This window comes from Callorhinus ursinus, unplaced genomic scaffold, assembly GCF_003265705.2.
Source record: "Callorhinus ursinus isolate GAN/ISIS: 27379988/994484 unplaced genomic scaffold, GSC_fseal_2.0 scaffold25, whole genome shotgun sequence".
NCBI lineage: Eukaryota > Metazoa > Chordata > Mammalia > Carnivora > Otariidae > Callorhinus > Callorhinus ursinus.
This window is the reverse complement of record NW_027397087.1, coordinates 4,106,307-4,129,888: the sequence shown is the minus strand read 5'-3', so window position 1 is coordinate 4,129,888 and position 23,582 is coordinate 4,106,307. Positions and strand designations below refer to the sequence as shown.

General features: G+C 37.6%; 1 protein-coding gene across 7 annotated transcripts in view; it reads right to left on the bottom strand.

The window, feature by feature from the left end:
- CDIN1 (CDAN1 interacting nuclease 1) overlaps window positions 1-23,582 on the bottom strand; it is a 203,364-nt gene that overhangs the window by 103,537 nt on the left and 76,245 nt on the right. For all 7 annotated transcript variants that reach the window (XM_073876767.1, XM_073876769.1, XM_073876766.1 and 4 more), the window contains 3 exons: window positions 10,695-10,774; window positions 10,306-10,355; window positions 4,364-4,431 (listed from right to left, as the gene is read on the bottom strand). In XM_073876767.1, the coding sequence (XP_073732868.1) occupies window positions 4,364-4,431; window positions 10,306-10,355; window positions 10,695-10,774 (198 nt within the window). The remainder of the gene's footprint in view (window positions 1-4,363; window positions 4,432-10,305; window positions 10,356-10,694; window positions 10,775-23,582) is intronic.

The window sequence follows — 23,582 nt, the reverse complement described above, 5'->3', positions numbered from 1 at the left end:
CAGAGCCACGAGGAGGGAAGGGCCCAGGGTAACCTGCCGTCAAAGTTCCAGAGACTGTGTTGTCTTCTAGCAGCATATACGCATCCATGGTTCTTTTCTCTTGGTCCCAGGGAGAAGCACATACTAGCGTGTTCAATGAGGGGAGTAAGATGATCCCACACCATGACAATTTCCTCAGGAAGGAAGAAGGACCCAATTCCCCATATCCCATTCCCATGATTCTGAAAACTGTATCTTATTTTTAACCTTCAGAGAGAAAGGAATTTAAATACTTGATACCTTTTGAAATACCCAACCATGTCATTTCCTTTTAGCCTATATGATTATATGTTTTATTTCTAGTTTCTTATTCTCTACTACTAACATCTGCACATAAACACAACCTTAGCCCTCTAAATCTCATCTGTTCCTGCTGCCTGTTCTTCACCTGAAGTCATAATCCCCTGTTTGTCACATCATAATCACCCCCTCAACAGAGCACTGTTGCTTCAGGTGGGGAATAAAGCAGCAGGAACAGATGAACTCTTAGGAACAAAGATCCTAATTTGTTACAGCAAGGGACATCCTTCACTAAGCCTCCCTGGCTTTACAGACTATACCCTCCTGGAGTCCCCCAGAGTTATACATGAATGCTAGAAAAGCACCCATGTAAAATAAGCTGGTTTGTCATAAGGCAAGACCAAACATGGGAGGGTGAGGCAGGGAAAAAGCAACTGCCTCCCAGGAGTCACTCAGAATAATTGTTAGCTTCTAGTAACAGGGCAACATTCACTGGAAAGAATACAGTATCTCTAGAGCCATCCTTATTAAGCCAAATGTAACAAGAATTTGCACCAGACAGTGGCTGTGGAAGGCACTAATGAAAGTCCCTCTGACCTGTAGACATGCCAGCCCATGGAGGATGAACGGTTTGTCTCCAGCCTGTGGGATAAGCTCTTTCATAGACCCTGACAGTGCAAACAGTCTCAACATCTTCTTACTATCACTATTTCCCTTTCCTCCCTTTTGTCCAAAGTTCCTCCTTACTCCTGAGAAGGAGAGGGTGGGGGTAAGGGGCAGACAACAAAACATGGTCTCATTAGTCACCGGAAAGATAAAAATCAAAACATCTCCACTAGTAGTTAAAATACCTTTTCTATTTTGTTGATATTAGAAATGAAATGAACCCTTAGCAATGGGAATAAGGATGATCACAATGCTTGTTGGTCAATTTAAAGCTTAAGAAGGGCTCTTTGTGCATCTATGCCTAGGAGTGGGCAGCAGGCTCTTCACATCTTCTCAGACGTTAAATGCTGATCAATAATTCTATATTACTATCCTTGGAAAGAACTGACATGAACTTACCTGAAACTTATCTGAAATTTTCCTTCCAGGAAAAATTCAACTTTTATTTTTTTATCCCTAATGGTGCCTGCCCAAAGTAAGTACTTAAAAGATATCTGTCTGCTGAACCAACGAAAGAAAAGACTGGTTAGCACAGTGGTAAGATAACCAAGCTAATGTGCTCAGCTAGCCAGCCTAGAAGCACATGGTGACAGGAAGGTGCTGGGGAGACAGTAGATGAATCAGTAAAATTCTATCACCACTTCAGGAAAAGTAGCTTATGGGCCAGTAGCATTTTCTTGTATGTAAAGGGTGGCTCTTGATTTTTAGCATAATCTATACCTTTCTTTCAAAAGTTTAATAGAAGTAGCACGACAACAGCCTTGAATGTATTTATTTTCATTATCAAGACCATCAAGTGAGTACCTACAGAGATGCACTAGAGATGGAACTGTACTCTTACTGGGTTGGACACGGAAATAGTTTGCATCACTGTAAGCATCTAGAGGGAACAAAATGCTTACCATCATCTTCACACTAACTAGTAGAAAACGTGCTCAACAAGAGTTAGTTGAAAAGAATGCATGAATAAAAATAAAAGAATTACAAAAACTCTGAGAAATTGCTAGAAATTAAGCATGTACATTTGTTTACAGCTTATCTCCCTACTAGACCATAATTCCACAAAAGCAGGAACTTCATCTGACTTAATGTTTAGTTCCTAATAAATAGTACCTAACTCAGTAACTTATTTCTGGAATAAATGAATAAATGTATGAATAAAATATGTTTTTAGATGGAAAAACTAAACATTTATTCAACTTTGATTTCTCTGAATACAATATACCTATAAATTTATAAATAGGATAAATCCATGAGTATATGCAAATCTTCAATGAAAAGGGCTCTTCTTTTTTTTCTTTCCAATAGTGCATGGTTAAATCTTGTGCCCTAACAACTGCTCAGTATATGGTTATGAATCAAGGAAATTCAAAAATTATTAGGGTTAAAATAAAGGTTATTTATTTTTATTTTTCTCTTCTATTAGTAAAACGGTCCTATAAGGTATGTATTTTATAAAATTACATATTGAGCACAATGAGTGGAAAATTTAGGATGGGATAGACTTTCAGGGAAGTCATAATTCTTAAGAAGGGTTAATATGTAAAAATAAGAATCCTTGTCTTTTGAAAGTAGTGGCCAGATTAGAAACCAAAAGAATGAGAGAGAGAGAAAGGGAGAAATCGGTTTTGCTTTTGCTTATAAAAGAATCAAAGTAAAACACGTTTGCAATGGCTCTGCAACAAAATTCAAGATGTATACATGTAAACAAGAAAACATCAGATTAGTGGCCTATTTATATACCAACATTTTTCAGGACTTGACTTAAAATAATAATCTATCTAAATTTACCTGGCACAGTACTTTAGACCTAATTAATCACTGTGAAGGGGTATATACAAGGTAAAAGAAAACCCAGAACAATATTTCACACAAGGCTTTGAATTCTCATGCTTTAACTTGTAAATAAACTTGTAACAATTCAGTACTACATCAAAATGCTTAAAATGCATAGAATAAATGAACTTCTTTGTATGCTGATAAGGAAATGCTTAAAAACAGTACTGAGGTTACATGGAATCAGCTAAATATCCTATAACTCATTTATTTTAGAGATCAGTTAAGTATCACCTTTGGGTGTACTTTAATAAAATAGTTATCTCGAGACCCGATAGCAGAGAGAACTAGATGGGACCCATGAATAGTAAGTCCCCTTTCTGAACTTGTATGCAAGTGCTAATGACTGGCCACATTTCTGCATTGTCTTTGCTAGGCATGGTCAATTCAGTCTAACACTGTTAGAATCAAGGGAGTCAAGGACCTGGAACTCAGCTTAGACCACATGTAAGCCTTTTGCTCCTCCTCCCTTACATGAAAAAACTTGCTACTTTTACATACTGAAATTTAATTCACTGATTTGAGACCATTTTCCTAAATCAACTTTCTTTAGCCCCTGCTAGAGAACACTTATGAGATTTCCCATCTTAAAATTATCAACAACCTGATAATACACTCAACTCCATTCTCCAGTTCACTAATAAAAATATTGAATACTAAGACTTAAAACAGACTTTTTCCAGGCTTGTCTTCAACATCCCTCCCCAGCTTGATGTAAGGCCATCCAATGGACTTTCCTTGGCCAAATCTTTGTCCATTTTGGAACAAAAGTTGTGTAATCCAATATTCTGTGATTTTTCAACCTAAAAAAACACACTATGCAGACTTAAATATCTGCATATAACAGATGTGTACAATGCACATTTAGGTTGGTACAGAACCTTTAAAATTACCACATCTACAGTTGAGAAGAGGAATTAATTCATTGTAGAGTGCTTTATGGTTTCTGTGATCAGTTATCACATGTATGCCCTTCAAGGCTTAATTTTAATGCTTTGGATGTTGAAAGAAATAACAATCTATAACAAGAGTCCACATTGGCACACACACAAAAACACATGTCCATGTATACATGTGAGATTTTTAAAAATCACACTAAATCTATAATGACAATTAACATCTCGCATAAAAATAAAAGCTTAATATTTGACTTTCAAGTAAAAGCACACTCTGATTCCATATATTAGACAAACATACCCAACATGAATTTTTCTAACTATTCTTTTTAACATATAAAGCATTTTACAGACAGTATTTCTTTTGTTTCTTTGTCTCATAAGGCCTAGATTATGGCTAATATCTCATGACACCAAAAGTAATACTGCAACAGATATTAAAGCATTTTTTCAGCCACTTATTCTATAAAATATTAATTGCAAACCTGTGCATGTGCTGTATATATAGGGATTAGGTAACTGAGTTCCTGCTTAGTTCCAAATCAATAAAAGATAACATGCATAGCATCAATCATTGTTCACTCTTCTTTTAGTACATAATAACTGCGAGTGGAAGATTTTTAAAAATATATATTTAAGCACTCATGCAGATATTACAAGCTAGAGAGGATGTAAGTAATACTGACCTAGGAAGGACAGGTTTTTCTCCAGAAGCATGTCTCTTAGCAGGACTTCGTGCTCATGACCAATGGCACTAAGAAGTTTTAGTTAAGGAGGGTAACACAGGTGGAATTACACAATAAAAAATATGCTAATACCAGGTCTCTACTTTGAGATGAAATGGAAAATAGAGTAATCATAGCAACTATTTCCACCTTTAGCCCACATTTCTGAGGAATGAGACTTCTACATACATGTCCTCATTTCAATGATTCAGGGGAATTTTTCTATTTCTGTAATGTTTATATGCATTTGGGCAAATAAAGATTTGTAAATGGATGTGTACCTTATCTTCTTTTGAAAGGAGGCAAAGTCATTTTATTTTTTTTAAAGATTTTATTTATTTGAGAGAGAGAGAATGAGAGATAGAGAGCACGAGAGTGAAGAGGGTCAGAGGGAGAAGCAGACTCCCTGCTAAGCAGGGAGCCCGATGTGGGGGAGACAGAGTCATTTTAAACATCCTTTGTACTATGTTAAAAATCCCTTAATTCAATTTAGTACATTTATTAAGCACTTACTAAATGCAGCAAATACCAACCAGGCTTTGCCTTAAAGGAGTTTCCAGTCTTACAGAGTTCCATAAATCTTCTAAGAATCCATACTTGTCCCAGAGCCAGCATTTCTAGCTTCTGTCCCACTTTCAGCCTATGGTTGGTGATCTTATATGATGTGGGAAGCCAAATAGCCAACTTGTTGAGAATTCTAGGCACCCTGGAGGAAAGATTGCATGTTGCAAAGGACTGTGGGGTTGGGGTGTGGGTGCAGAGGATTTTTCAAGTCTTCCTCTTGTGTGCGAGAGCGCACGCATATTATCATATGCATAGAAACAGAAATGCACACGCACATGTAAATTCTTTGAGCGATCACTATGAGGTAGGTACTGTGTTAAGTGCTTTATGTATGTTATTTCATCCTTAGTTATTATCATCCTTATAGATGAGGAAACCAAAGCTTAGAAAAGAATCTGCACAGTCATACGGTTCAAGTGTGGCAAAGCAAAGGATTGGAATACGATGTCCACAAAGCCTTTTGTATGACTTCCATACAACTCCTTGAAAAGTATTAAAATAATTATGTAAAAATAATTGATACTAGCTAATATTTCTTAAGCACTGTAACACAAAGCCTTGGTGTTAAACAGTTGGGGTATCACCGTTTTTTTTTTTTTTTTTGGTAAGTCCTCAATAAACTTTGGTTATTTTATTGTTACAGTTTCAGATTCATTACGTTCAGCTGCTCACACATGCATACGCCATTTGCTTCATTACCATCTTAGTTACTGACAACCCCATGCTGTTCAAACCAGAATGCAGGAGTCCTCAGCTCCTACCTTTCTCCCACACTCCTCTCAATACATCGGCAACTCCTGTTGGTGTCAACTTACAACTAAATACAATATTCACCAAATTTTTACTACTTCCTCTGCTACCGTCCCAGCCTATCATTTTTTTAATTAAAAAAATTAATTCCAGTATAGTTAAAATACTTAGTGTTATATTAGTTTCAGGTGTACAATGTAGTGATTCAACACTTCCATATATCACCCAGTGGTCATCACCAGTGCACGCTACAATCCCCATCACCTATTTCATCCATCCTCCCACCCACCTCCCTTCTGGTAAGCACCAATTTGTTCTCTATAGTTAAGTGTCTGTTTCTTGGTTTGTCTTTTTTTCCGTTGCTCTTTTGTTTCTTAAATTCCATATATGAATGAAATATGGTACTTGTCTTGGACTGGCTTATTTCACTTAGCATTATACTCTCTAGATCCATCCATATCATTGTAAATGGCAAGATTTCATTCTTTTTATGGCTGAACAATATTCCATTGTGTGTGTATGTGTGTACATACACCACGTCTTATTCCTCCAGCTATCAATGGACTCTTGGGTTGCTTCCATATCTTGGCTGTTGTAAATAATGCTACATAAACATAGGGGTGCATGTATCCCTTTGAATTAGTGTTTTTGTATTTTGGGGATAAATGCCCAGTAGTGTGATCACTGGATCATAGGGTAGTCCTATTTTTAAACCTCCATACTGTCTTCCACCATGGCTGCACCAATTTGCATTCCCATCAACAGGGCAAGAGGGTTCCTTTTTTTCCATATCCTCGCCAACACTTGTTTCTTGTGTTGTTGATTTTAGCGATTCTGACAGATGTGAAATGATATCTCATTGTAGTTTTGATTTGCATTTCCACTTGGGGTATCATCTTATTTAACCTTCACCAACACCACATGAATAACTACTATTATTAGTCCCATTTTTATAATTACAGAAAGCAAGGTTCAAGAAGGCTGAGGAACTTTCTGAAGGTCCCATGGCTGGTAAATAATTAAATCAGGAATAGGACTTGGAATTCTGGTTCTATTTTCCAAAAGGATGAGATTGCACAACATCTGAAAAGGAGCATTATCCTATTCTGGTACTTTGATTCTGTCAAAAGCATTTGGTATTATCTAATTCTCCATTGGATAATGTCAGCCTGGTTGTACCACTCCTCAGCTTACCAAAGATTCTCTGATTCTGATCATGCACTGCAAGAGTGCAATTTAAATGAAATAAAATGTACGCATTATTTAAAAAAATTCCTAGAGCATTATCTGCCTTTTATCAACACATACAGGTGAATATCATTTAAATCATAATTCGAGAGACGTGGCCACTCATGTCCACCAACAAAATGAGCCCCAAGTCTTCACCATTGCAATTTTTCCTTCTGTTGTCCCCTCCCCCCACCATGCACGTGGCTTTGCTTATTTAATTTCTAACTGGAAACAATAAAGGAACAAAAGTTTTCAAATCACAAAATTTCACGCTTTTGCAGAGTCCACTGAAGACATCTGATGCATATCTCTCTACAGTCTCTCATTATTAGGGGCATCCCACATGTTAGAACTAAATTATTTACTTCTAATCCACATAAATGAGCTCTCACTTTTATTGTTGTAAATTATTTACATCTAAAAAGTTGAATCATGAAATTGAGGTTACTGATGGTATAGAAATGAAACCCACAGCATTTTAAGCTTCCTGCATCATTATCTTTCCTTGCTTCTCTGGGTGGGTCTTTGTGTAATAGCCATGTCCTGGAGTCACACTTTGGAAAGTTGAGGTGGCTGGTTTCTCACACCTTTTGTGTCAGTGACTATATTTGGGGCAGCAAAAGTGTGGATGGACATGGCTATGCAGGAAAAAAGATCGCAGACACCAAAAGAAAAAGAAAGCACACGACAACTTATATACTCTTTGCTACTGTGCTTCTTGAGGCATCTTATTTGTAAATGACCAATTCCCTTTATTCTACTTACACAAATGTCTACATGTAACATTTTCATAATGGAGTAAAAAGACTTTGCACCTATTCTATTTACTAAATGTGTACTTTCTTACAAAATGATGTAATTTACCGACAGTAAGCAATGTAAACATTACTAAATTATCAGAACAACATACAAATAGCATTTTCACTCACATGGAAAACTACTAATTTTTATTCAGTGTGAAATAAAGTAATTCCTGTGGATCAGTCTAGGAAACATCTATGCAAGTATATTTACATTATATGAAACTGCTACTACCTCAATGCAAAAATAAAATCAGTTCTCCATAAATTCCCCAGCTTGTTTTATTTTGCATGGTAAAAGCAATCACCGATTTGAAATTTGGGAAAGACATACTTCTTGATTATTCTTTGCTTGATATAAACATATATAAAATACAAGGTCTAGAACACAAAGCTTATAAAAACAGTAATTTTACTGGCAATAGGCATAATGGAATTGCAAAATTATAATCTAGTCAGTGAATGCAATTTATAGACATTCATCATTAACTTTATCAATTGAAATCATGTACTACATTAAATTCTACTAGCAATAACACAGCCAAAAAAGGAAAGTGAATGATGGCAAAAATGTAAAGAAAATACTCCGAACAGAATTTATAATGCTCTATAAGAAAACACTTAGACTTTGTCTATAATAATACCTATTATTGATGTATGGCAGTGACCATGGGGCAAAACTTGTAAATAACCTCACAAGCCATTTTCTTAGCCAGCAATGCAGCAATCTAGTTTCCCGTAAGCATCTCAACTATTACTGAAAAATAGCCTCCTGGCATTTACAAAGCAGTTGACTTCATACTTTAGTCCATGCATATATAATTAGATAGTTATATTTAAAATCAATATGCAATCCTTCAAAAGACATTATGCTTTTAAAACCTTAACTTTAAATTGATTTTTAACTATTTTATGTGCTTTAAAATTAACATGTAATTCCGCCCCAGATACTCTGAGATGGTGTTAGTTGTTATACAAATGTGCTAAACTTTATCACTGTAGCAACATGAGGTTGGCACTCCTACAATTTCTAACGCTATCATTAATTTTATACAGAAAATAGAAGTATGGTTTCACTTTGGTCTAATAAAAAGGCAAGCTTATGACAGTGCTGTGATTTTATTAATTTAAACTACATTGGGGGGAACTGACTTGAAGGATAAATATGTAAAGGGCTGTAACTTAGGTAGTGAATATTCTTACAAGAGGGCTCTGTGAAGAGATTATTTTTCAAAGGTTAACTTGATAAAAAAGAAAATGAGTGAGGTTCCTTACAAAAATTTTACAGACTCTAAGCCTTTGTGAAAACAAGGTGGGATAAACAGACACACACACACACACACACACACACACACACACACACACACACACACACACACACACACTTGACTTCCAACAAAAAAGGCTTTCAACAGAAAGCTTCCTGACTGGTAGCACTGAATCTCCACTGGTCACAGTGCTGTCCACACTCACAAAACCTCTATTAGGAAGGCTGTTACAACATTAAGAAATGCGAGACTTGTGGACTCAGGTGGAATATAATTTTCATTAAAAAATTACTAGTTATTGACCCTTTAAATAGTATTTTCCACCCAGGATTATCAAAATTCTTAGTATTGCCACAATGCTACTAAATGTATGGATGAAGAATATGTCCCTTCATGAAGTAGTGACTGTCGGCTCAAATCCCATTTCAAGAAGTAAGCATTAACTCTTTAGTAATCTCAATGTCTTTTTTTTTAATTTTTATTTTTTTTAAAGATTTTATTTATTTGAGAGAGAAAGAATGAGACAGAGAGCATGAGAAGGGGGAGGGTCAGAGGGAGAAGCAGACTCCCTGCTGAGCAGGGAGCCTGATGTGGGACTCGATCCTGGGACTCTAGGATCATGACCTGAGCTGAAGGCAGTCGCTTAACCAACTGAGCCACCCAGGCACCCAGTAATCTCAATGTCTTTAATGAAGAATGACTGGACATCTGTTTTCATAGCCTTAAGTTCAGTCCAGGCGGAAAAATTAGCTTGGTTTCTCTAAAGTTGTTTATTAGGGATGCAAATGGCAGTGCAGATTGTAATCAGCATTTAAGCAATAAGAATCTACTGCCCTTTCAGATGTGATGGTCTGCGCGGCATTTTAATCACGTCATCCTTGAACTCCAGGCTCAAAATTTATTCTAGGAAACTCAACTGAATTTGGCTCATTTTAAATAGAAATTTGTTCTATTTTTTTAAAATGTTCGTTGGATTGGTGAGCCACACTCCCAGACAGTAAGTTACGTGCCCAATGACTCTGTACCTTTAAACTCTCTGAAACCCCAGCAGTTTGAGCTAAGCCTGTGCACATAACTGCCAAACCGACAGCCTCCCGTGGCCCATCTGATTTTCCTTAAGCTGGAGGAAAGGATGGTCTGCAGTGACCCTCCAGCTGACTGAATGTAAAGTAGAAGAGTATGAAATGTGTTTCGTGAAGCAGAACTTTATGTCAGGTTAAAGCTAGACACATCTCCTCCACTGAGTCTGAGCTCGTCAATTGTGCACCTAAAATTTTATGGGAAAGGATACTGTTTGATGCAGTCCACCAGTGGTCCATAACAGCAGTCGTTCACGATGCACTGCGGACAAAACAGAGAAGGGGTCTGGGGTGACTACAAAAACCGTTACCGTGAACTAGTATCCTAAAAGCAGTAATAACGTTTCTTAAAAAAAACAAACAAACTATCAAAGGCTGTTAAGATTTAATCACAGAAAACAAAAATCACATGCTTTTTATTCACTATAAAAGCAAGCTATTAAAAAGTGAAATGCTCTTCTCGCAAATATTGCATTGCCATTTATGGTGCACCCTGACCTCAGTGATAGTTTATGATGACAGTAATTAAATGAGGTTTAAAATCCTTTACTCTGCTAGGCAGATAGCACTGCCACTGAAAATAGACAGCTGTGATTAATACCTGATAGACCTGATTTGCTAGAACTCCGTCTGGAATCTGAGAAGGGTCCCGTAGCATACTATTTATAACAGACTTGGAGGCTGTAGAAGAAAAGAGATGAACTGTTAACAGTCAACATACTTTTAGTGCAGCATGAGTGACATATACCTATATGTACACAAACCATGAAAATGAAAACATTACCGATTCTAATAATTTTTTCCTTTTTTTAAATCTAAGAGAAGCTTTTAATTAGACCATTTTGCCAAGTTTATAAGCCACACTGCCAGATTTGAAGATGACCTAATTTTTCCAAGGTAAATTAACAAGCACAGACCTAAAGCATATGTCTCTTTGCAGATATATTAGCTTTGGAAAAGCCCGCTTGGGGGAAAAAACACAGCAAGAACAATCAGAAAAGAAATAGTTACCTTTTGTGGTTAAGTATTTTATTACTAAGCATATGTATCTGGAGAGCTTAGTGAAGGCAGGAGAGACTTGAATGATGTCAATAAAAATAACTTTTAGCCAAGAAAGAATCTCTGAATTCTAAACCTTTCTAAAATAATTCTCATCAACTGCCATAAAATGCTGCATCCATTTCACAGATAAGGAAAGTAGGTAAAATTGATTAACCATTGAGGGAATCTTAAGTAAGAAAAAAATATGTATTTATTTATATATGGATTTTTGTCCCAAAATATGTCTCCTCATAGCCAATTGTAAATTAAATAGACCTCGCCCCAGGAACACCTATAAGAAGAGGCTAGGGGAGGCATTTAATGAAGAATGCTATATCAGATCACACACTTAGCACACGGAGGCAAGAAATTCTGGCCCTGCTGTTTTTTGTAGGTGTGTGGAAGCCAAGGTGACCAGAACTCCTCTTCCTTTGCATGGGAGGAAGGCGAGTTTCTAAACTAAAGCTAAGTCTAGTGCTGCCTAGGAATCAATTCTTCCAATCCTCCAGTGGAATCATTCCCAAACATTCAGCAAAATGGCTTAGGGTTTATCCACACAAACACAAATTAAAGTACATATTGGATAATTATCTAGTTAATAGAATGAACAGAGACCACGGATCAACATTATTCATGTTGAGATGACTTTTGTTTTTGTTTTTTTTTGTTTTTAAGATTATTATGTTCTTTATCAAGTTCAGTACCATAAGATCAGTGACAGATATGATAAATGTTAGTAAATACCGTGCAAAGAAATCTGGAAATTACATCTTTTTCACTTAAGCACAGTACTGAGTCCACAAAGAAAAAAATGCAGTACACTTATTTTAATTATTTCCTATTCTGCATGTGGATAGCCACATTTACGTACTTAGCCATTTGTAACTATGTGTTTGTTCTGCAAGTGTGGAACACATATCTGGAATCCCAAGGAGAACATCATCATGAGAGGAATACTATCCAGCCCTATATCTGCAACCAGCTCTGCAACCAGGGCAAATTTATGGAATATGGCACCTCTCAGATTCACTATCTTCTTCTGTAGAAAATGACATTATCATCTGAGCTGACCTCCTTAAAGGGTTTTTGTGTGAGTCTCTACAGAAAATAGCTACAATGGCTATTTTGTTGTTGATTTTGTTAAAGTTTAAGTAATAGTAAGAACCAAACTATATGATAACTCACTGCAAATCATAGATCAAAGAGTCTTTTTTTTAAAAGATTTTATTTTATTTATTTGAGAGAGAGAGAGCACAGAGGGAGAGTGAGAGGGAGAAGCAGACTCCCCACTGAGCAGAGAGCCCGATGCGGGGCTCGATCCCAGGACCCTGAGATCATGACCTGAGCCGAAGGCAGACGCTCAACTGACTGAGTCAACCAGGAGCCCGCCAGCCAAAGGCTCTTTTTAAAATAGACAAGAGACAATACTCTAGAGCAGAAGAAGATGACGTCACTTATTTTGTGAGAGAAGGAAAGGAAATATTATAGAAAAAAGAAACCAATGACATCCTAATTTTCCTCACAATATAAATTTTTGAACACTGTGCTTATCAGAATTAAGAATCATAGCCAATACACTTTTTAAAAAATAGTCTGAACATACTGAATAGAACACTATTCAAATCAGAGAAAGCTTACGAGAACAAGTCAATCATTTTAAATTGAGAAGTAAAAACTATATATTGAGTCCACATTCATTTTAAACTCAACAAAATGTCTTTTCCTTTCTTGCAACCTGCCATTTTTTGGAGCAAGAAAATGATAATAAATAGGGATTTGATGCCTTGGCTACAGACCTAGGATGTGCCTGCCTTCTGTTTGAGGATTTTAGGACTTGGACTTCACAAAATTATGCTTGTGTCTCAGATCAAGCCAGAGTGCAAACTTAATTTTACACACATTCTGAAGCTAAAAGTGCCAAAGGGATGAAGAGTATTCAACCAGGTAAGGAAAGGCGGTTGGACAATCTTGGGATGACTAGGAATAAGAAGGGCTCAAGGAAGCCAGTTCCTTTCATAAGCAACATGTCCACGGCCAGCTACTACCTATGCCCAAGTTGCATCCATCTTTCTGACCATATGTGGACAGGAGACTTGTTCTCCCTAACCTTTGCTAGAGGCATTCATCCTCTTGATTTCAGAGTTTACCTCTGTCACTGCTTCAACTGCTGGAATGTCAGCTTTCTACCAAGCATGTACAAAGCAGGAGTGCACGAGTCATTTGGAGCTGTGTGCACAGGGATAGGGGAGAACTGGTCCCTGTTGAAGCATGCTTTGGAAGAGAGCCAATAGGCAATGCCTGGACTAAGGCATAATGCCCAAGATTATGATCTGCTTTCTGTGAAATATTTCAAGAGCCTAAAATAATAAACATCCATGCCCCTGCCACTTTGACATAATGTCTGTATCTTCAATTAAATTTAGATAGTCTAATATTAATTTGTGTAAACTGTTTTATTTATCAGTCTTGCTAGAGGTTGGTTCATTTTACTAGTATTTTGAAGGAACCAAATTTTGGTTTTGTTGATTTTCTCTACTGCTTCATTCCTTCCAATTTCATTTAATTCATCCTTTTGTCATCATTTCTGGCTTTTCTCTTTGAATTTGTTGTATTATTCTTTTACAAACTTACTATCTTTATTACTTAAATTTTCAATCTCTTATTTCAACATATACTTTTTCTTCTTTAAAATTTTTATTGTTATGTTAATCACCATACATTACATCATTAGTTTTTGATGTAGTGTTCCATGATTCATTGTTTGCGCCTAACACCCAGTGCTCCATGCAGTACGTGCCCTCTTTAATACCCATCACCATGCTAACCCATCCCCCACCCCCCTCCCCTCTAGAACCCTCAGTTTGTTTTTCAGAGTCCATCGTCTCTCATGGTTCGTCTCCCCCTCCGATTTCCCCTCCTTCATTCTTCCCCTCCTGCTATCTTCTTCTTCTTCTCAACATATACTTTTTAAGGCTATAATTTTTCCTCTAAATTCTGCTTTAGCTACATGCCACAAGTGTTGTTCTCATTTATTTATAAATATTTTATAGTTTCCATTATGATTTCATCTTTGATCCATAAATTATTTAAAAACTTATTTCAAATTTTTAATTTGATCATATTGGTCAAAGTATGTGATGCTTATATTAATTTGAGGGTATCTATTTGACTTCCATTGGTGTTTTCATATGCAATCAATTTTTATAAATATTTTACATGTCTTAAAAATACTAAAGCTCCTATTTTTGAGGTATGGGGTTCAGGTATGTCTAGTAGGCCAAGATTTTTAATTGTATTATTAAAATCTTCTATATTCTTTGTTTTCTTAAGATTTATTTATTTGACAGAGAGAAAGAAAGTGAGAGAGAGAGAGAGAGAGGGAGGGTAGGGGCACAGGGAGAGGGAAAAATCTCAAGCAGATGCCCAACTGAGAATGGAGCCCAACAAAGGGCTTGATCTCATGACCCTGAGATCATGACCTGAGCCAAAATCAAGAGTTGGATGCTCAACCAGCTGAGCCACCCAGGTGCCCCAAATCTTCTATATTCTTATTAATTTTTAATTAAATTTAACTGAACCCATATCTAATCTAATCATATCTTCTTTGTAATTCTGAGGACGGCTGACCCTTAATAATATGGGGTTAGGGGCACCAATCCCCTGGGTGGTCAACAATCCCACATATAACTTTTGACTTCCTAAAACTTAACTACTAACAGCCTGCTGTTGACAGAAAGCCTTACTGATAACATAAACAGTTGATTAACACATATTTTATATGCTATATGTATTACATACTGTATTCTTACAATAAAGCTAAAGAAAAGAAAATGTTATTAAGAAAATCATAAGGAAGAGAAAATACTGCACTATGTTTATAAAAATAGTATTGCACTGTATGTGTATGTATAAGAAAAATCCACATATAAGTGGACCCATGCAGTTTAGACCCATGGGTTTAGGGCCAGTTATATAAGGAATTAAGAATTCACTCACTCCAATCAGGAAGCGCCCCCTTCCCCATCAGCCTCCATGTTATTCTATTAATTTTTGTTCAACCACCCTGTTTGTAAACATAATTTCTTAGTTTCTGTGATGGTTAATTTTATGTCAACTTGACTGGGCCACAGGGTGCCCAGACTTTTGACCAAACATTATTCTGGATACGTCTGTGAGGGTGTTTCTGGATAAGATTCACATGTGAATTGGAGTAAAATAGACTGCCCTCACCAATGTGGATGGGTCTCATTCAGTCAGATGAAGGTCTGACTAGAACATAAAACACTGAGTAAAAGACTAGTTTCTCTGCCTGACTGCCTTCAATCTGGGACATCCTCTGGACTCAAACTAAAATATTGGCTCCTCCTGGATCTCAAGAGGATTGGACCTGTATCACTGGCTCTCCTGGGTCTCCAGCTTGCCCACAGTAGCACTTGGGACTTTCAACCTCTATAATCATGTGAGCCTATTCCTTATAATAAATCTTTCTCTCTCCATATACATATATACATACACGCACACACAACTGGTTCTGCTCTCAAGTACTCCAATATAGTTTGTATTTTTTTAAATGCTCAATACTTATTTAGATTTACGAACATGTTTGCCAATTTTCTCCTTCAGTACTGCTTTCTGAATTCTGTTCTCCGCTTTTAGATTCATTATCCTTGTTATTAAAGCACCTATGTATTAGTTCTTTCAGATAGGACCACTGAGTAGTAAAATCTCTTAGTCTTGTCTTGCCTGAAAATAACTTAGTTCTCACTTTAGAATAATATAGCTGGGTATAGAATTATAAGCTAAGAGTCATTTTATTTCAACCATTTGAAGATAAGATTCCACTGTCTCTTGACATCTGTTATTGCGAAGAACTCTACTGTCAGTCTAATAATAATCCCTATAGAAATAATTTGTCTTTTATCTCTGGTTCCTTTTAGATTTTTCTTTGATATTCAACAGTTTCATCACTGGGTGCCTGGGTATGGCTCTTTTAATTTAGCCTGCTTGGAATTAGCTATGTTTGATGAACCTAAGGATATATGCCTTTAACCAGTTTGCAAAGTTTTGAGCCACTATAGCTTTGGCCCCCATTCTCTTCTTCTGGCACTCTTATATTAGACATCTAATAGAAGGCCTTATTACTACCCCCTATATCTCCTACTCCTATAAAGTATTTATATTTCCTCTCTATTCATCTCTTGTGTTATAAAGGTGCTTTCCTTAGAGCCACCCTAAAATTCACTAACTTTTGTTCTAATCTAATTCTTCTGACACTTCACTCATCTAATGAGTTTTTCTTTTTTAAGATTTTATTTACTTACTTGAGAGAGTGAGAGGGCGTCCACCCACCCACACCCACACACACGAGCTGAAGGGGCAGAAGGAGAGCAAGAGAGAGGGTCTCAAGCCGACTCTGTGCTGAGTGTGGAGCCCAAAGCAGGGTTCAATCCCAGGACCCAGAGATCATGACCTGAGCTGAAATCAAGAGTCGGACTCAACCGACTGCACCCAGGCATCCTTCATCTAATGAGCTTTTAACTTCAATGATAATTATATCATTTCTAAATTTTATTGTCTCAGATCTGTCTGCTCTTTTTTCATACTATATTCTAGTCTTTCACTTACCTAGTTTTTAGTTTATTAGATCATTTATATAATTTTTATGTTTTAAAACATCTTATAGATTTAACCTCTATTATATTCATTTCCTCATTTCCAGTTCATGGTATGCAATTTCTCTATCTGCCTACCTACCTATGTACTTATCTTCCCTCTGATGGTGGTTTTCTCACTTGGTTTGTAAATTTTTACCGTGAACTTAATTTCAGCAAGAATTGTTTGACCTGCACTGTGGAAATAACCATGACAGAGTAGTTTCGTGTTTACTTTTTTTTTTTCAGAGACCAGTCTTATTGTTAGTTTCTTAACGTGGGCTCCCTGCAGTATAACAAGAGTGCAAATTTGGACCCAAATCCACAAATGGTGCTGGCCTATTTCTAATTTCTCTCTCCAAATACCCCACAACTCCAGACCATATACAGGAAGCAAACTTCCTTGCCACTTTCTCCAGGCCAAGTGGAGTTTCCTCAGTCCTTTTCTCATGGATTAGGCTGTATGTGGAGGCTCACTTCCAGCTCCCTTCAGGGAGTTAAAAATCCCAGCCCCAACCCCTCATGTCCATATCTAAAGCTAACAACTCTTGTGGACCTACAAAGTGAGAGTCCCTGTTTACCAAACTGAATATACATTCTCTTTTCATTCCTTGCCCCCAGAGATGAAATTCCTTTTGTTTGAACTTGGTTTTGTATTTTAAAAGATTTTTATTTCTTTCTTTTTTCTATCATTTCTATGTCTTTGTCGTAGAAGTTCCATTAAATTCTCAAATATAAACCCATTTTTTTTTTTTTTGGAGGGGGAAGGCTTAAACAATAATTTCTTAACATGCTCATGATTTGGTAGTTTAGGCTAGGTTAATGGAGATGACTTGTCTTTGTGTGACATTACCTGGAGTGGATTATCTGGGGTGCTGGAGGGTTCACTTTCATCATGACTCACTTACATGTCTGGCAAATCTGTACTTGCTTCTACCTCCACAGGAATGGTGGGTGAAGGGTCTTGATTCCTTTCCAGGTGGGCCTCTCTAAGGTCTGTGTGAACCTCCCCTTGAAATGGGTTCCAAGAGCAAACACCCCAAAGAACCAGGCGGCCCTTTACAGTTCCTTATGACCTAGATGTCACACAAGACCATGTTTATTTACATCTCCCTCAAAAGAGGAAAAACATGCCTTCTAAAGGAAAGGTGAACTTGGAAAGCTATGCTGTCTAATACTTTCAAAGGGAGAGGCAGCATGGAGCAGTGGTTACGAGCTGAGCCTAGAATCAGGCAGACTTGGTTGGAGGCCTGACGCTTCCACCCACTAGCTCTGTCCTCTCAACAAGCTAATTCATGTCTGTGACCCTCAGTCCCCTTGTCTGTAAAAGAGCAGAACAGAACACTGGTACTTACTTTGCAGGGCTGTTGTGAAGACAAAATAAAATAACCCAGGAAGAGCACTTAACATGCTGTTTCAGACTTGGGCAGCTGAAGCTGTTACCTTGTTGCTCTGGCTGTCCTTAAGAGCACAGGTGGCTTACCTGTTCTGCCCCCCGAAACTGCATTATCCATACATGCATCACTTATTACCTTCTATTGTCAAGAGGGTAAAAGAAGAAAGACTTCATGAGATATATACACACATATATATAAAGTCGGGGGACTGTTCTTGCCAATGTAATGGCCACAGCCTTGGAGAGACAGTTGGAAGGTAATCTGACACTGCCAGATTCTCCCTTCCTACCTGCCTCCCCTGCCACGCCCTCTGTGGCAGTCAGTGTACAATGCGCCATGCAATCTGTTCTCCAGAAAGAACCTGGGAGAAGTCCTTTACACGTGTGTGTATGAGCTTACGATGCTATCACTCCATGGCGGGAGGGTGTTGTATTTTAAATCTTGTCTATAACCTTATAAGGGGTTTTTCCCTTATTTCAAGCACCAGCAATCAAGCAAGTGGAGACTTTCTCCCCAATGACTCTCACACCCATTTTTATAACTCTTCCTTTCCTTGGTGTAAGCTCAAGTGGCCCGCTACTGCTGAAAGGAACTGCAGCAAATAAGCAGCTGAATCCTCTATGCTGCTTAAGGTCCCTGGAAATCCTGCCCACTGCAAAGAGTGCCTTTTGACCAGGTTATACCTGAGCTGAAATGAACACTAGACCATATCTAGTTGGGACCCCTAACCCAAGGTCACAAATAGGTTTAAGCATGACAGGTGAACCAGCATGGCGCTGCCTGTGAACTGGATGGCAGCAGTCAGGAGAGACAAAAGGACGCAGTCAGTAAGAGATGGACGATACTGGATACAGACGAGATGGACCATTTGGAAGGAAATACATATGCAGAGAGACAGTGGTGTTAGAACCTAGTTCTCCCTCCAAGAAGAAAAAACAATCTGTGCAGTTGACAGCTGGTGGGGGAAGGCAGTTGCTCCCCAAGTACACCAAAAGTCTTGTCTTTTCATGTGGCTCCTGCAGAGGCTTAGCTCCAGAACAGCTAAGCCTAAAATACCAGCTAGAATTTAATCTTCTCTTCAAACGTTGGTTTAAGGCCTTTGGACCTCAAGGTCAGAAAGGTCCCAAGTTACATCTCCATGGGAACTGGCCTGCCAATGTCTTTTCCGGACATTTTCAATATTGCCAGTGGCCTACAGGAGCTTACTTACTTTTCCAGTTGGAACTATTTCTCAAAAATTCCAGGCAGCCCACTAGCTATCCCACTGCACAGGAGTGCTCTCTAAAGCAGTCTGATCCCATCTGACAATCTAAATAGGCAGTATCTTTTAACATTAGGGAATCTTATAGAGGCAAATTAAATTCTGCTTTCTAACTAGCACATAATTGTTTAAGAAATAACTTCAACTACAGTCATCAAAGAAAAAAGTATTATGTAAAGACAAGAGGAAGAGGTCTCCAAAGCATGAGTATTCACATCGATCAGACTATGTCAGGCAATTTGTAGATCTAGAGCCACTATACACCATCAACTCTTATTCCACAAACATACACACAACAGATAGTTATTAAGCACCTGGCTAATGCCAGGAATATGCTTAATCCCATCCCTCCTACCCAGCCACCCCCAATTCTATCCTCCAAATCTTGAATGTTCTTTCTTAACTTTCCCTCAGCCAAAACTTCAAAGCTCAGTTCAAGTCTCATCTCCTCCAGCAGAATTTCCCCTTATGTTTCCAATCCATTTGCTCTCCCCTCCCTCATACTGGGGAGAGAACTCATATTGTCTACCAGTCATTTGGCACTTGATTAAATATTACTTTGTCATCTGTTGACAGGAGATTGATCAGGATGCCAAGATGTGAAACCACGACCTACTCAAAAAAAAAAAAAAAAAAAAAAAAACCTGAAGGAAAAAGGAATGTTTAGCACAATATGGAAAAAACAATGTCGTATTTCCTCAATGCTATCTTTAAGTATCTGGGGGCTTTCCCATGGAGGATTAGGCTCACCCTGTGGTTACCCCAAGAAGATAAGAGATAATTCTTACAGGTATATTACCAGTTCCAAAGCTAGAAGGTTTCAGATTTCAAGCTCGGCTTTCAGTGGTCCTATGTTTATTTGGTCTACATAAATCTTGCTTAACCTTTTCTTTCATCATAGCCCACCGAAGGAGATTTTTTAGACATTTTTTCCTAATTTCCCCCCATGAAATTTTAATGCCATAGGTATACTGTATGTCTGCTAATGCGATATTACCCCTTTTGAGAATGGTTCACATGACTAAGGAACTGTTTGTGTCAGGATATTCGGCAAGCTGCTTACCAGCAGACATATTTCTGTTATCACCTCAAGGTTGCTCTGCACAAAATAGTTACTCAACAAATTGCTGAATGAATTGCCAATAAACTAGTCAAAATCCAAGTCCTGCCTATATTCCCTAATGTAGGTAGTCAAATGGATTCGACTTAATTTGAACTTTTCTCATTATAGATGAATACATCTTCAAAAAAAATTTAAAAATATATATATTGTTTTCAGAAAATGTAGACTAAGAGGATGTAGGACACAATGGGTCTTTAAATACTGATAACATCTAATGCCACGTCTCCTAAAAAGAGTGCTTAACGCGGGCATAGGCACATGAAGTGACTTTCTGAGCACACAAAACATTTTTTTCTTTAGCAGTTATGTATTATTTTTATAAGTACTTTCTTTTTATGGCAAGAAATTCTAGTTTATAATGTAAGGTGAAATTATAATTTCCTTTTTAAAATAGAATTAATTAAATGATACTTTAAAAAATTTTCAAGCACAAATAGTATATTTATTATTAGTACATGTGGTACAATGGTAGATAGGGAAAACTGTAAACGTACCCAAATTTCTAAAGTTTCAGAAACACTAGTTTAACATCTGTACAAAGTCAGCTGAGTATTCAGGAAGACGGGGTGGGGTCACTCAGTCTACCCTATAGCAAGTTTCCACTTCTAAAAAGGAATAACAGCTAACATTTACTGAGTGCTTACCATGGAACCATTCTAAACTCTTCACATGTATTAACTCACTGAATTCTCAGAATATACCTACAAGGTGGCTATCCCCATCTTAGAAACAAAGAAATTAAGGCATGAGGAATTTAAAGATTTTATTTATTTATTTGAGAGAGAGGGAGAGTGAGCGAGACAGAGAGCACAAGTGGAGGGGGGAGAGGCAGAGGGAGAAGCAGACTCCCCACTGAGCAAGGAGCCTGATCTGGGGTGTGATCCCAGGACCCTGGGATCCTGACCTGAGCCAAAGGCAGACGCTTAACCGAATGACCCACCCAAGCACCCCAAAGCATGAGGAATTTAAATAATTTCCCCAAAGTCCCACTCCTAGTTATTGGTAGAACCGTGATATAAACTTGGCTAGTTCGGGATCATAATTGCCAGCCTAGTCTTTCTCTGGCATTATTCCTATGATTTTCAAAAGTGAACTGAACTGTTCTAGATTAATGGATCATACTTCTATGAATAACTCAAGTTTTCCATTGGTATCTCCTCCTCCCTCCTAGATCTCCCTCAGATTCAAATATCAGCAATTAAAATTTCAAGATACTTGGTATTCCGTGTAGAACAAATATAGGTCCTCAAGACGAACCTGAGCTCTCTGGTCCTAGCTTACTGGCACCCAGCATGTCAGTCGAGTCACAGGTAAAAAGAAGACTAGCTCAAGGTCAAGGGAGAAAGCTGATGTAGCAAAGACCTACCAAAATTTCCTGGGGTAGCCCCAAACCTGGCAAGATCACAAGTATCTTATATACTATAAAAAGAAAGAAAAACGGATGCTCCAGTAGGTGATATCACAGCGGCAGCTGGTATGACCAAGTTTATATTATTCAATGAGACGGATTAAGTCTCTCCTTTGCAAGCTGATGACTTCAAGAAGCCTCTCTCACAATTCCCTCTGGTAGCCTGCTCTTTTAGATCTCCTGTGTTTCCATTTGCTGGCAAAGACCCATACCACATCATGGTGTCTGCCTCGGTGCATAATTAGAAAGCAGTTAATTCTAAGTCATTAGAAGTGCTGCCCAGGATTGGAAGGATTCATGGAAAGGGAGAGAGTATGCGGGGCATGAATGTGTGCACTTTTCTGGCAGGCCCCTAGCCTAATGAGAACAGTACACTAAACTAAACTTCAGATTTCTTAAATTTTAGGAGGGGGAAGATGGGGAAGCAGAGATGAAATTTTAAGGTAACTTAAAAAATATGAAAATTCACACACTTTCATTACAGCGAAAGAAACATTTCCTGGGAACTAAGCCCATGTGACTAATTACAGCCAGGGACAGTGCTTCTATTCAGAAATAACTTTCGTCTAATTCTCCTGAGAAAAATCTCAACAACTTTCAAGGAAAACACGGCTATTCAATTTCTGCCCATTATCCAACACAGAGATCTATCTTTCAAATACTTTATGAATTACAGAAAAAGCAGGTCAAAATTCTCTGTGTCAGACAACCTAAGCAATGAAGGCAAAACATAAGTCAGTCTCATTTTAAGGACAAATACCATAAAAATATCCTACCAGGGTAGAATATTTTTACAGAGGTCTTGAAATTCTCTGAGTTTTCAAGAAAGCCTATATTTTGGTCCCTCAAGCAAATGAGCTATTCATTTAAATGAACAAGTTAGTAGCCTGATCTAAAAATAGCTGTACAATTAACAGTGTACTATATAATTAAAATCCGTATATCATTAAATTATGCGGACGTTAACTTCACTATGAATTCTTTATGTAATGAGACAGTTAAAAGATACATTTCTTCAGTTGTAATTAATCTTTCAGCAAGTCCACTGAGCACAATGGCAGCACAATACTGTGCCAAAGTGAGAGATAGGGTTTACAAAGAGTCATGCTGCAAGCTCTTGGGGCTTCTGGAAACAAAGTGTGTTGAGGGAGAAGTGCAATTAGTCTCCAAAGGAAAGTTACCAGCAACACTCGTTCAGTATGCGTCACCTCTGGACGCCCCAAATGACAAACCAGTGCTGGAAAGTATTCGAAAGAAAGCAGATAATATACATTTTGTACCCTTGGCAATTTTCTACAGTGGCCGTGGTCAACAGAACAAGCTGAAGAAAGGGATGAGGAACTTAATACATTTTTAAGAACTGAAGAAATTACTTCTACAGTATGGCAATTAAGTGTAGATTAAAAGGACCATTTACTTACGTTTTTTTTTGCTAACTTTAGCAGAAAAAAATTTTTAATAGTCACCAATAAAAATGAACACGAACCAAAAACATCTATAAATTAAGCACCATTATGCCAGGGATGATAAAGAACATTCGCGTTTAGATTATCACATACAGCTGCAGTATCCTAAGCTTGGGGTATTTCAGTGGCCTTGTGAACTTCT